General features: G+C 41.8%; 1 protein-coding gene across 3 annotated transcripts in view; it reads right to left on the bottom strand.

The window, feature by feature from the left end:
• AIFM1 (apoptosis inducing factor mitochondria associated 1) overlaps positions 1–15,387 on the bottom strand; it is a 37,936-nt gene that overhangs the window by 12,945 nt on the left and 9,604 nt on the right. For 2 of the 3 annotated variants that reach the window (XM_039464036.2, XM_074392140.1), the window contains 5 exons: positions 9,443–9,542; positions 7,710–7,831; positions 7,451–7,581; positions 5,501–5,591; positions 174–258 (listed from right to left, as the gene is read on the bottom strand). In XM_039464036.2, coding sequence (XP_039319970.1) covers positions 174–258; positions 5,501–5,591; positions 7,451–7,581; positions 7,710–7,831; positions 9,443–9,542 — 529 coding nt within the window. Of the gene's footprint in view, positions 1–173; positions 259–5,500; positions 5,592–7,450; positions 7,582–7,709; positions 7,832–9,442; positions 9,543–14,603; positions 14,735–15,387 lie in introns of all 3 variants that reach the window. The other variant, XM_039464037.2, reaches the window with a different exon arrangement.

Below are 15,387 nucleotides of genomic sequence, written 5' to 3'. Positions count from 1 at the left end.
TCCAGGATGCCTGGACACATCCAGCTTTTGAACCAAGAGAAGACACCCAATTCAGAGTCTGAGTTTCCGTTTTCCTAAGTAATAATGCCTTCTATATTTAGAGTCCAGAAGCCTGTACTCTAAAATTTGAATGAGCTGTATCAGGGAAGAAAGCCATCTCCAGAAATGCTCACCTGTTGCAATCAAGCACTTTTCATAGGTTATTTGAGAGCCATCATTAAGTTTCACCATGTTGCCTCTCACATCCAGCTGTACTACCTGGTATAGTCATCACACACATACACAAAAGAGGTAGAGATGAATTAGCTTTGAAAAAAATTTATTGAGATGTAATTCACATAAAATTCACCATTTTAAAGTGTGCAATTCTGTGGATTTTAGTATATTCACAAGGTTGTGCCACCATCACCACTTTCTGATTTCAGAACATTTCCATCATTACCCCAAAACTCCAGACCAGTAAGAAGTTGCAAAGTTGCCAGCTCAGGCCAGGCATGGTGGCTCATGCTTGTAATCCCAGCATTTTGGGAGGCTGAGGCGGGCGGATCGCTTGAGGCCATGAGTTCAAGACAAACCTGGCCAACATGGCAAAACCCCGTCTCTACTAAAAACACAAAAATTAGCCAGGCATCGTGGTGCATGCCTGTGGTCCCAGCTACTAGGGAGGCTGAGGCAGGAGAATCGCTTGAACCCGGGAGGTGGAGGTTGCAGTGAGCCAAGATCACACCACTACACTCCAGCCTGGGCAACAGACCAAGATTCCATCTCAAAAAAAAAAAAAAAAAAAAAAAGAAGTTGCCAGCCTAATAAGAATTAGTTATTGATCTAAAGTGATCCTTGAGAAACCATTTCCAAGTAATCATGAGAATCACAGTTTCTGGTACCCAGTTTCTTCAAGCAGTCGTATGTTGGAAACAGGCAATTAGAAAGCAGGCAACATTAGAGCAAGTCATGACAGTCCCAAAGTCCCTGCCCCATGTGTGGAAAAGGATAATTGGGACAGCCTTTCTTATTTGGCTGTTCAGAATTACTTATTATTACTTTGTTAATAAATCTCCTATGTCTACAATATTTTTACAGAATGTGTTCTCCAACTTGCAGCCCTCACTGAAACTTGGCTCTCTCTCAAGGAGAGCTAACACGTAGAGACTGTTCGTTCCCCCACACTCCACATCACAAGGCCAGGAGGAGGTACTGTCATTCTGCAAGCTTCCTGAGGTTACTGGTCTGCTGCTTCCAGATCCTTGTACTTGCATACTCCTCTGAGGGATATCAGAGGAGTCCTATATTCCTGCGAATCACTGTTTTGAGCCACCTCCTGGCTACTCCTCCTGACTGACTGAAGACCTTGAAACCTGGCTCATACTTTTCCTCATCTTGTCTCCTAAACCTCTACTTCTACCTCAATTATCCTACTCAGTCACAATTTTCCATCCTTTCAGCTTTTGTTCCATCTGTCTCCTATACTTGCTTTCAATTTTCTGTTTATTTGACTGGCTGCTCCATTCTAACTAATTTGAGTGGATGGCAGAATATTCAAACTGTTCTTTTGCCAGCACCTTTAATTATTTCTTATGGTTAAGAGCTTGAGCTTTGGAGTCAGAGAGAATAGCATTCCAGTCTTTGTTCCACTCCTTATGAGCTATGAAACCATTCAATCAAGCATCTACTATGTATCAAGTGCGGTGCTAAGTGCTGGGGACATGACGGTGAGACAATGATCCTTGCTGCTTTCAGAGTTCAGTGGCCAAGACAACTTAACAAGCACTAACAATAATCACAAGTCATAAATGTGATATGAATGGTAAGAACACTGCAGGCAGTGCTGGGAACATATGACATGTGCAATCTAGTCAGGTTGGGTTGGGTAAAGCTTTCTAGAGGCAATGAGAGATAAACTGGGATCTGATGGATAAGCAGCTTCTTTAGCCTCCTTTGATTTGTCCTTAGTAAGGTCCCTCTTCAATTCAATCCCGCTACTCAACCCCCACACCATTGGCCCTCAAATAGCCACCTTATGTTCTATTCTATTGCAAAAATAAGTGAAGCCATTAGACACGATCTTCCACAGCTTCCTATAGGGCACGAGGGTTCCCAACCACCCCCCACCCAGCCTATTAACAGGTTTGTCCCATCCCATGAGTCCCACCTTTGATGCTATGTCCCCTTCAAGCTTTTGTCCCATTGCCATCTCTTTTTTCTCATTTAAATCTTTTGAAAGAGTACTTTACCCTCTTTTCTAACTTCCCAGTGGTATCTGTTTTATTTTATTATTTTTTTTGAGATGGGAGTCTTGCTCTGTCACCCAGGCTGGAGTGCAGTGATGTGATCCTGGCTCATTGCAACTTCCACCTCCTGGGTTCAATGATTCTCCTGCTTCAGCTTCCTGAGTAGCTGGAATTACAGGGGTGCACCACTACGCCTGGCTGATTTTTTATATTTTTAGTAGAGATGGGGTTTCACCATGTTGGCCAGGCTGGTCTCAAACTCCTGACTTCAAGCAAGCTACCTGCCTCAGCCTCCAAAAGTGCTGGGATTATAGGCGTGAGCCACTGCACCTGCCCCCTAATGGTATCTGAACCACCAAATCTCATAGTGCATTTACAGTTCTTTTCTTCCCAGATTCCTCTGCCACAGTAACACTATGGATCACATCCTTCTTCTTGAAACTCCCTACAACCTTGGCTCCTGTTCTCAGGTTTCCTCATGCTGCTCTTTAAGTTCTTTTCTAGTCTCCTTTGTGGGTTCTTCTTAAGCCTGCCTCCTAAAAAATAAGGTTCCCTGGGGTGCTATCCTTGCCTTACTCCTCTTCTCACTAGCTCTTCCTCTCGTAATGTTTTTCTCAGCTGGGGATACACTGCCATCCACTCAGCCATGCAGGCTAGAAATTAGAAAGTCATCTTTGCCTCCTCCATCTCCTTCATCTTCTACCTTTAACCAATCACTGAGCCTCATTAAGCATGCCTCCTAAGCATGCCTCAAGTGTGTTCCCTACTCCTCATCACCTTTCTATCAAGAAGTAATACTGCCCAGACACAATGGCTTCACAACTGTAATCTCAGCACTTTGGGAGGCCGAGGCAGGTGGATTATCTGAGATCAGGAGTTTGAGACCAACCTGATGAAACTCCATCTCTACTAAAAAGACAAAAAAAAAAAAAAAAAAAAAAAAAAAATTAGCATGGTAGTGCATGCCTATAATCCCAGCTACTTGGGAGGCTGAGGCAGGAGAATCGCTTGAACCCAGGAGGTGGAGGTTGCAGTGAGCTGAGATCACACCACTTTACTGCAGCCTGGGCAACAAAGTGAGAATCTGTCTCAAAAAAGAAAAAAAGAAAGAAAAGAAAAAAGGCCAGGTGCGATGGCTCACACCTGTAATCCCAGTACTTTAGGAGGCCAAGGCAGGCGGATCTCAAGGTCAGAAGTTCAAGACTAGCCTGGCCAACATGGTGAAACCTCATCTCTACTACATATACAAAAGTTAGCTGGGCGTGGTGGTGCACATCAGTAATCCCAGCTACTCAAGACGCTGAGGCAGGAGAATTGCTTGAACCCAGGAGGCAGAGGTTGCAGTGAGCCGAGATCACGCCACTGCACTCCAGCCTGAGTGACAGAGCAAGACTCCATCTCAAAAAAAAAAAAAAAAAAAAAGAATACACTGTAAATTATTTAAAGTGTACTTATTTTTTTTAAAGTTCAACTTATTTCTCTATAAGAGAGAAATAATATCCACCTCATAGGGAGGATAAAATGAAATGCTGCACATAAAGCATTTAAGAACTGGCCTTAAAAGATTAGAATAGGTACTATACAAAGTTTAGCTCTTACTTTTTTCATCATCATCATCATCACACTACTACTATTCTAATTTGGACTCTCACCACCTCTTGCCTATATTATTGCAATAATCTCTGAAATTCTCTCTCTCTAGTCTTTTCTCCCTGAAATCCATCCTCCTCACGCCAATACCAATTATTTAAAATTCAATTGCCTAAAATGCAACAGCTCCCCAGTGCAGAAAAAGCTCATGCTTTTTTTGTTTTTGAGATGAAGTTTCACTCTTATTGCCCAGACTGGAGTGCAATGGGCATGACCTCAGCTCACTGCAACCTCTGCCTCCCGGGTTCAAGCTATCCTCCTGCCTCAGCCTCCCTCGTAACTAGGTTACATGCATGTGCCACCATGCCCAGTTAACTTTTGTATTTTTAGTAGAGACGGGGTTTCTGCATGCTGGTCAGGTTCATCTCTTGCCACTTCCTAACTTGTACCTAACTGCTCTATCAGTACCAAGCTGCTTCTATTTCCTGGCACCAAACATGCTTTTTGTACCCTTGTGCTTTTGCTTATGCTGTTCTTTTTTACTTGAATGCTCTTCACTCTTCTCCAGTCTGGTGAATGTCTCTTCATTCCATAAGACTGCCCATTTTGTAAGACCTTCTCCTCCAGAAAGCCTTTCCTAAAATCATCACTCCACTGGGCACGCTTCCCAGTGTTTCCCACAACACACTGCACAGATCTCTCTTGCTACACGCATATGTGTTATGATTACCTATTTATGTTTCTGCCTAATACAGCTAGCCCCTAGAGGGTAGGGCCTGAGGGTTATTTACACATAGGGGATGCTTAATGTCTCAGTACCAGCTTATCAACAAACCTATATCCATCTTCTCTAATGTCCCCTTTACAGGAGAAGAGTGGGTATGTTCCTAACAAAGGACAATCCTTCCCCTTGTGCTGTGTATCTCATCTACTCTGGGCTTTGCTCCTTCAGAGAACACCTCTCTACTGGAACACTGCCATTAGTTTACACCAAGCATCCCCAAACTACAGCCCGTGGGCCGCATGCGGCCCCCTGAGGCCATTTATCCGGCCCCCTGCCGCACTTCAGGAAGGGGCACCTCTTTCACTGGTAGTCAGTGAGAGGAGCACAGTATGTGGCAGCCCTCCAACGGTCTGAGGGACAGTGAACTGGCCCTCTGTGTAAAAAGTTTGGGGACGCCTGGTTTACACACACATTCTAGTACCTCCCATTAACAACCATAAAATATAACAAACCATCCCGGGATTCCACAAATACCCTCCAATAACTGACCTTATTACTCAGACACTCACCTTTCAAAGTCTAACAATATATTCCATGCTGAGTTATTCCGAAATTATTCTACTATCATGAATAATACACATTTGTCAATCTTTTCTCATCGATAATCCCAGAGAGAAGTTAGTGTGGGAAAACAGGAAGAATGAGGAAAAGTAGAAAAGCAAATAGGAGAGGTAACAGCTTTTAGGGTCAAGTTGAGTTGGCATGCTACACTACGCTTTGATACTAGCGCTTTCCCCAGAAAGACACACTCAGCATTATTCAACCTAAAGCAGCCTGATCCTTCTTTGATGAACTACAATGGCAGGACAGACATAAATGGTAATGGAAACACATATCACGATACTGGCTGGTGGGCACGTGCGTAGAGCCTAACAAAGGAAGCAATCTACTAGCTCACCTTCTTCCCAGTGAGGACGGCCACACCACCATTTTCAATGTGAGGCAGGTCCTGAGCAGAGACATAGAAAGAAGGTGGCTGGAAATATATGCTGTATGGAGAAGAGAGGGAGAATATTATAAACATGTGGAACTGTTATCAGCTTCTCCCATAGCTTTAATAAAATTTTTGGTATCCAGATCAGTGGTTCTCAGGTCAGGGCAATTTTGCCCCCAGGGGATGTTTGCCAGTATCCAGAGACAATTTGGGTCGTAACAACTTGGGTAGGGATGGTACTCATATCCAGTGGGTAATGGCCAGGGATGCTGCTAAACATCCTATGATGCACTGGACAACCCTACCACTACTAGTAAAGTGTTACCCTGTTCCAAATGTCAGTGATGCTTAGGGTGAGAATCCTGCTCTAGATTTAAGATCATTTCAAAGTAAGAGCAAGTGGAGCACCTAAGGAGCTGGTATTCACACATCCCCCCAAATGGGCTGTCCAGAATAGTGCTCGTCAATGGAACAACTAGTTCTAGCTCCTGAGATGACTCTGCCTCAAATATGATATATTAATATTAATATATTAATATTGGCTGGGTATAGTGGCTCAGGTCTGTAAACCCCAGTGCTTTGGGAGCCCAAGGCAGGAGGATCCCTTGAGGCCAGGAGTTTGAGACCAGATTGGGCAATATAGCAAGATCTCGTCTTTAGAAAAAAAAAATTTTTAATTAATGAAAGGCACGTGGTAGTTCACACCTATAGTCCTAGCTACTCCGGAGGCTCAGGTGGAAGGATCACTTGAGTCCAGGAGTTTGAGGCTGCAGTGAGCTATGATTTGGCCACTGCACTCCAGCCTGGGTGACACAGCCAGACCCTGTCTCTAAAAATATGTATGTATGTATGTATGTATGTATGTGTGTGTGTATGCATATATACACATATAACGGCCGGGCACAGTGGCCCATGTCTATACTCCCAACACTTTGGGAGGCCAGGGCGGGTGGGTCACGAGGTCAGGAGTTCAAGACTAACCTGACCAACATGGTGAAACCCCGTCTGTGCTAAAAATACAAAAATTAGCCGGGTGTGGCAGTGCACGCTTGTAATCCCAGCTACTCAGGAGGCTGAGGAAGGAGAATCACTTGAACCTGGGAGGCAAAGGTTGCAGTGAGCCAAGATCACACCACTGCATTGCACTCCAGCCTGGGTGACAGAGCAAGACTCCATCTCAAAAAAAAAAAAAAAAAAAAAAATATATATATATATATATATATATATATATATATAGTTAGCCACTAACTTAATTGAAAGTAAAGTATACATCCTGTTTGAAAATGGAGCATGATACATGACAGTGGGGGTGAGGGAGAGGAGAAAGTTTATAAAATTTGGTCCAGTATCAAAAAGGCCACTAGTGAGAAAAAAATTGGAATCCAAAGAACATGGTACTAGAATTAAGAGATCTAAGTTGTCCTTTAAAAGGAAAAAGTTTTTGGACCTGTATCTCCAAGTCTGTCATGCAAACATTCTAACAGAAGCTCTTCCTTTCAGTCTTCCCACTATACTCCTGAAATTCTGAATGCTGGCTAGGCTGTCAAACAGTGCCATTGAACAGTTTCTCTTTTGCTCTTGTAGGACATGTCTAGGCAAGTATAAAGAAGTGACAATACAGGCCAAGTTGATCTTCACCAAAAGTTTAACATAAAGGATCCAGAAATAGGAGCATTAGTATTTCAGAAGCCAACATGACACCATCAACAGTTGGTAGATCTGGTAACAGTATCCAGGACTCTTGCCCTTTGTAGCCTGGTACCTCTAAGCTGTACTAAGTGTGGAACATAGAAGACTCTAGCAGACAGCCAAGCCATCCCTCCTACTGACTGTACACAGTCAGCAGCAAAATCATAACCTACTCTGTGCTTAGCTGAAGTTGTTAGTCAGGCTCATTTACATAAGCAAACACACCTTCTCTCTTTTCCATTCCACTGTTTGAATCGCAGTGTCTTTGTGACATTTGGGTCATCTGAAAACCACAGTTCTTTCGAAAGAGGAGGTCGCATGTATGGCAGCTCAGGATCTTCAGATACAATCAGCACCTTCAGACATAAAAATCATGATACTTATCACAGCCAAGTCATTTAAGGGGCTAATGTCAAAGCGTTCACATTAGCTAAATGCTTGCAGACTATACTCTCAGTGCCAAGCAAAAAAACATGCACCTTACCCTGGCCCCAGGATCCCGAGCCCGGATGGATCTGGCTGCAGCAAAAGCAGCAGTGCCTCCACCAATTAGCAGGAAAGGAACATGATTTGGTGCCCTGACTTGAGAAACCGGCTCTCCTGCAGCTGTAAGCAACAGACCAGACAGGATGAATCTTCTTGAAGTTTCAGATGATGCTCTGCCACTATTCAAAAAAAATCACCTTGCACTTGTCTCAATCCTTCACATAAAGCTAGCAGAACATAGGACCTACACTAATCTTAACAATCTTCACAGCATCCTGATGGGAGAGGAAAAGCAAGTATCCCTTTCATTTCATAAGTGAAAAATAGAGAGGAGAATGATTTCACCAATGTCATTCATTCATTAGGTCTGAACTGGTACTAGGACATAGCTTAAATATTTAGTTATTTCTAAAATATTTAGAAAGTATCTATCAGTAGGCTTCTTCCCTTCCCATCAATTTCCTAGTGACTACCAGGAAAATATCAAGCTCAGTTTCACCTTTTGTTAGCAACAAAGGGAGAAAATCCAGGAGGTCAACTGGGGATTATTATACAATGCTCAAAGGAGGTGCTGCTGAAGAAAGCAGAACAAACTGCCCACCCAGAGTTGTGGGGCTTATGAAAGGATGAAAATGTTCCTCTCTGAAAATTGAAGTGTATCATGTGAAATGGAAGTGATGGCGAGGATATGTACTTTAGGAAAGTAAATATACCTTTAGCAACTCGAAACTCTAAAGATTCAAAAGGGGAACTAAACAGACCAGAATTTCCTCATTTAAAAAGTGGCTTTTGGCTGGGCGTGGTGGCTCACACCTGTAATCCCAGCACTTTGGGAGGCTGAGATGGGCTGATGGATCACCTGAGGTCAGGAGTTTGAGATCAGACTGGCCAACATGGTGAAACCCCATCTCTACCAACCATACAAAATTAGCTGGGCATGACAGCACATGCCTGTAATCCTAGCTACTCTAGAGGCTGAGGCAAGAGAATCGCTTGAACCCAGGAGGCAGAGGTTGTAGTGAGACTAGATTGAGCCATTGTGCTCCAGCCTGGGCAAAAAGAGCGAAACTCCGTCGCCAAAAAAAAAAAAAAAAAAAAAAAAAAAAAAAAAAAAAAAAAGGCTTTCATCTCTTTTCCATTAGTTTTCCTTGCTAAGCTTGCCTTTTAAGAGACTAATTTTATTTTATTTTATTTTTTAATTTTTTGAGACAGAGACTTGCTCTGTCATCTAAGCTGGTGTGGAGCAGTGCAATCTTGGCTCACTGCAACCTCCATCTCTGTTCAAGTGATTCTAATGCCTCAGCCTCCAGAGTAGCTGGGATTACAGGCATGTGCCACCACACCCAGCTAATTTTTATATTTTTAGTAGAGATGGGGTTTCACCATGTTGGGCAGGCTGGTCTTGAACTCCCAGCCTCAGGTGACCCGCACATCTCGGCCTCCCAAAGTGCTGGGATAACAGGTGTGAGCCACTATGCCTGCCCAAGAGACTAATATTAATATACAGAAAATCAACCAGTCATAATCTTCACTTGTTTTATTCTCAAACCCAAATTTCAGCCAAATTCTTTAAATCACTCCCAGTTCTAGAGTAATACTATACTTTCTAGATGCTTGCAGTCTCATGCCATAATTGCTTCTACAAGACATCCATAAATCACATCACCCAAACTGTTCATAACTTTTCCTTTATGAGTCTCAAATCATAGCAAGATCTAAGGGAATACTCACCAGATAATTCAGCCCTTTTCTGTTTCTCTTCTGGTGTCAGCCCCATCCCTGAAATTCTTTCTTCGTATCTTTTTTGGTCCTCTTTTACAGTCTTATAGGCCTGGAGATCCAAACACGGAGAACATTTATTTCACCATGCAACTAGCTCATACTGAAGTAATAATATCTTTCAATTAAATGAGAAGCTTTTGTCTATCTGATGTTAGTTCCTCTATGTCAAAACCGCTAAGACAAAGTTGTTTTCTTAAGAAATAAAAAATACTGGGCGTGCACATGCTTGGTGTGGAAAAAATATGCATAAGCAGACGAAAATGTTCCAGTTTCAGATTTTCAGGCTCTCTGTAAGGAATTCTCCTCCTATTTAATTCTGAATGTACAGTTTTAAGAAAAAAAAAAAAACATTTTATACTAGAAGAATAAAGTGCTAGAAAGGGCTAATCTTTATATGAAGCACAGAAAGGGGGTTTGGACTATGCTGGATGCTAGCTGTGAAATCAACCTATAGGGTCCCAGGTAGGAAGCTGGGATTCTAAGTTTTCCTGATCAACATTCTGGCTTTTGCTGAGTATTTACACAGTGGTCAGAAACATGGCCACCTATATTCCACTTTTAGAGAGTTACCCATGGTTCCCTCAATGGTCTATCCTTTTCCTAAACTTATGAGGTAGAAAAAATCTCATTCAGAAAAACTACACACAGATATTTACTAGGGGGTTAAACACCTTGTTTAAACACCTGTTATATTTCAAACAGTCTATCTTCTCTATCCTTTCAAATCGGAGAAGGGTAATTTTAGCATCATGACTAGTTTTGTGTTGTTCTTTTTTAACACACAGCACCAGAGTTTTTGGAGATTTTTTAAAGAAAAGGCAGGCAAGTATGACTTTACATTACAATACTTTTGGCCAGGCACAGTGGCTCACGCCTGTAATCCAAGCACTTTGGGAGGCTGAGGTGGGCAGATCACCTGAGGTAAGGAGTTTGAGACCAGCCTGGCCAACATGGTAAAACCGTCTCTACTAAAAATACAAAAATTAGCTGGGCGAGGTGGTGCATGCCTGTAGTCCCAGCTACTTGGGAGGCTGAGGCATGTGAATTGCTTGAACCTGGGAGGTGGAGGTTGCAGTGAGCCGAGATCATGTCACTGCACTCCAGCCTGGGTGATACAGTGACTCTGTCTCAAAAAAAAAAAACAAAAAAACCCGGCTGGGCGCAGTGATTCACACATGTAATCTCAGCACTTTGGGAAGCTGAGGTGGGCAGAGCATGAGGTCAGGGGTTCGAGACCAGCCTGACCAACATGGTGAAACCCTGTCTCTACTAAAAATACAAAAATTAGCTGAGCACGGTGGCACGCACCTGTAATCCCAACTACTCGAGAAGCTGGGACAGGAGAATCGCTTGAACCAGGAGGTGGAGGTTGCAGTGAGCCGAGATCACGGGACTGCACTCCAGCCTGGGCGACACAGGAATTTAAGTGAACATACTTCAAATGAAATCTCAGATTATTAATTAATTGTAGGAAAAAGTAAAGATAATCAGAGGAACAATAAAACATATTCTAAGAATACTTCTATGACTTCCTTCCAGAGCAGCCCATCAGGCAATGTGCTGCAATTGAGAAACCTGGGCCCTGAGAGCTGGGTTTATCCTGGAAGCATTTAACATTGTGACAAATGAAGTAGAAAGTTAAGTACTGTATGTGAAAAGACAATAGGTACTCCTTGAATTTACTACTAACTTTATCAAATAAACGAATTTAATTAACACGAATTTCAAGAAGAGTTATCTTGGCATCAGATACAATACAGAAGTCCAGTATTTACTCATACCTTAAACACATTTCTTTTAAGAATGGGACTTTGGCCAGATGCTGGTGGTTCACAACTATAATCCCAGCACTTTGGGAGGCCAAGCTGACTGGATCACTTGAGGCCAAGAGTTCAAGACCAGCCTGGCCACCACGGTGAATCCCTGTCTCTACTAAAAATACAAAAATTAGCTGGGTGTGGTGGGGTGTGCTTGTAATCCAAGCTACTAGGGAGGCTGAGACATGAGAGTCACCTGAACCTGGTAGGTGGAGGCTGCAGTGAGCCAAGATTGCACCACTGTACTCCAACCTGGGCAACAGAGAGAGATTCCGTCTCAAAAACAAAAACACAGCAAAAAAATCTAGAGGGAAAAACTTCTCCTTTTTTTTTTTTTTTTTTAAAAAAAAAAGGGACTTTTACCTAAAAAGATGGCTTAATCTGGTCAACATGAATGAAGAGAGAAATAAACAGGGGCCATGTTCATTGACAGGAATATCCCAAAATAGCCTGAGCCCAGCTCACATTTGCTAATGGCTCACACATGAAGGGAAGAGCAGACCAAGAAATACCTACAGGTTTAGTGGAGAAAGGGCGGAATGAGGTCAGTCTGTCCGATATATATGTAAATGTATTGATTTCTTTACCTTTCCCCCAAGGGTTTCTGTATTCCTAGTTTGCACGGATTTCCAATTAATGACATAAATACATGTCAGGTTAAGAAAAACACATTTATGAAAAATATTAGTGAAGACAATTTTTCTAAACAGATGAATATGGTGGTATTTATTCAACTTAATGGGATTTGAAAGGAAACATGTCATTTTCTGAGTGAGGCAACGCAGTCCTATGGGTTAACAATGGCAAAGGGCCCAAATACAAAATCTTAGTAAATATTATTATTTTTCTTTTGAGACTGAGTCTCGCTTTGTCACCAGGCTGGAGTGCAATGGCATGATTCCGGCTCACCGCAACCTCTCCCTCCTGGGTTCAAGAGATTCTCCTGCCTCAGCCTGCCGAGTAGCTGAGACTACAGGCGTGTGCCACCATGCCCGGCTAATTTTGTATTCTGTAGAGATGGGGTTTCACCATGTTAGCCAGGATGGTCTTGATCTCCTACCCTAGTGATTCACCTGCCTTGGCCTCCCAAAGTGCTGGAATTACAGGCGTGAGCCACTGCACCCAGCCTAAATCTCATTCAAATATTCTAAAGCCCACTTTGGCTCTGCCCACCAAGAAAAAAAGATGACTGAGATTTGGGGATCTGCCTCAGGTCCTACTGAAAGTTACCAGCAAAAAGAGGAAAAACTCACATCAATGCCAATCAGCAGTCCATATTTACAATCCAAGCAGCAGAAGCACTGTTGAAATCAGTGTTTTTTGAACTGTGCTTGGATCCCATTAGTGGATTGTGAAGTCAATTTAATAGGTTGCAACAAGCATTAGAAACAAACACAAATAGAAGAGAAGAGAAACTAGAGTAAATATATGACACCTAGTAAGAGTAGCTTTTGAAGCTTTGTTTCAGTTTTATGTATTTGTAGTCATCAAATGGGGTGTAAGAGAAATGTATTTCTCACTGCAGATCATGGTAAAAATTTTTTAAAAGCCAACAGTTTACTCCCTTCTTTTTGGAGGGAGGTAAAGAGCTCCCAATACAGGAATTGCCAAAGCAATATTTATACTTAAGTTAGGAACATTTCTTCAAATGAGAGAAAAAAGTTATGAAGAAACGCTGTTCACTGTTATGGACCAAATGCTTCCTATTCCTATATTGAAGCCTTAACCCACTATGTGATGGTATTTGGCAATGGCAGTATTTTAGGGAGTTGATAAAGGTTGAATGAAGTCTTAAGGGTGGGGCCCTAATCTGAAAGGGCTGGTGCTCATATATAAAGGGGAAGTCACCAGAGTTCCCTTGCTCACTCTTTCTCCCTCTCCGCCCCCACACCCGCCAAAACCATGTGAGGACACAGTAAGAGGGTGGCTGTCTGAAAGCTAAGAAGAGAGCCCTCACCAGAAACTGAACCCTGTCTGACCTTGATCTTGGCCTTTTCAGCCTTCCGAACTATAAGAAAATAAACTTCCGTTGTTTAAGGCACTCAGTCTGTGGTGTTTTGTTGTGGCAGCCCAAGAAACTAAGGCAAACACACTCAACAACTTATAGCTATATCTCATCAAATCTGAACACTGATTTTAAGTTCACAGTTCTCTTGAGACTAACATCAATTTCAGACAAAAAACTAAGCCATTTCAGATCAAGTTTTCAAGGATTTTAAAAAAACAAAACTATTCATAACAGTTCAATAACAATTGTAAGTAGACAAAAGCTTATCATTTAACCTGGAACCACTTTATAATACAGTAGCTTTATTATTACCAGTGTTGGATAAACACAGAGTACAATGAGGCATTTAACTGAATGACTTCAGAGGAACTAGTGCTTCTTAGATATTTCTAAGGCAGAAGAAAGCAACAGTCACCAGCCCTGTCTTGTAGCTTGGCATCAAGAGAATTTGCATGGTCAACTCTGTGGAGGCCATCCAACTCTGGTACAGCAACACAGACCAGGAGTTTATCAGGTTTAAATTGTTACAAACATACTGAACACAAAGGCTTTAAATCTATTTTTGAATGAATGGGGTAGAACTGATGATAAAAGTTGAGAGATATGAAATGGAAAAAGTAAGGCTCAGAGGGTAGCATCTGAATTATGAATGAGAGGCATTTAAGAAAGCAATCTACATGAATGCGTTAGCTTCTACCGCTTCAGCCACTAGTTTGACCAAATTAGAGATTACAAAGGGACACTGCCAAATGAATTTACTTTGAAATAGAGGCTGTGGGTGGGTAGGTGAATGGGGAAAATACTGCAATTTCTATGGCTTTCTGGGTCTTCTCAGAAGCATTCAATAAAATGCCTTTTCACAAAGTCTGGTTGATTGTTACCCACAAAACGAAAATTACATTTTACCTAAAATGATTAAGAATGGATGGTATTCACATTACCTTTATTTGCTTATTTAACATTTACTCTGAGACTGTCTTGTTAGGTATGCAGCACTAAAGCACAATATAATTTGGTATAATACAAAATCCTTATAAAATTGGCAAAAGTTTCAAAGAAAGAGTTGATGATGAGGATTTGTGACTTTAATTATATCTGGTAGGACTTCAACAGTTTGAAGAATAAGATTGGAGGACTCTCTAGTGACTGACAATGTCCCTTTAATAAACACCTAGAAAAAGCACGTGCTGTGAATATTTGATTGTATTTTAATGTATCAAGTGTTCATTAGTGCCATGGTCTCACCCACCCTACCCCAAAACATATTTTAGTGTAAGCATCTTACATAATAAACTCCTGCCCCAGTGACTGTTGCTCCTACAATTAAGAAGTATACTAGGCTGCTGCCATCTTTCCCAGAAGCACCTGTGGACGCTAGTGATCTAGAAGGGGATCCTAGGTGATGAGACTGCACAACTGTAGGTAAAGATAAGGCCAAGAGAGAAACAAAAGGAAATAGAAAGAGCACTAAGTATTAATGAAGAAACATTCAATACAAAGGCAGTTTTGGTTACCCTGTGCTAAAAAAGAAAAAAAAGCTGCTCCAGGATTGCAGAATGTGTATTTCATCAAAGCACATTATCAGACAGTTCTTGCCTATTTCTTACTCTGATTTGCCACACAATAGGCAAGAGCGATCTACTTTTCTTGTCCATTTGGGAGTCATGTCAGGTATGAGGATATAGGTAGCTTCAAATAATTTTCCCTTTCTTTAACCTAGCGACCAAGGAGCAAAGATAAATTCACTGTCTTGCCAATGTAGGAAAAAACCCTAAACTTGTAATGGCTTAATAAGTAAAACAAACAGCTTCCTTCAATCAAGGGTGTTACTAGGTGTTATCTAAGTTGGTTCAGTCAACCTTACAGGATCCAACTTTGGAGTGATCTGCTTAGTCACAGTAAACCCTGCCAAGTTAGGAAAAAAAAAAAAAAACACCCACAGAATAATTCCTCTGTGACCTGCTAAGCTGATCAGAGTTCATTTAAGGAGATATACTTGTGCTAATACTACGTAGCAGTTAAACACCATACTTCTCACCTCACACAAACTCCATTCTAAAATCAGTGAT

This window comes from Saimiri boliviensis, chromosome X, assembly GCF_048565385.1.
Source record: "Saimiri boliviensis isolate mSaiBol1 chromosome X, mSaiBol1.pri, whole genome shotgun sequence".
In the NCBI taxonomy this organism is placed as follows: Eukaryota; Metazoa; Chordata; class Mammalia; order Primates; family Cebidae; genus Saimiri; species Saimiri boliviensis.
This window is presented reverse-complemented; position numbering and strand designations above follow the sequence as displayed.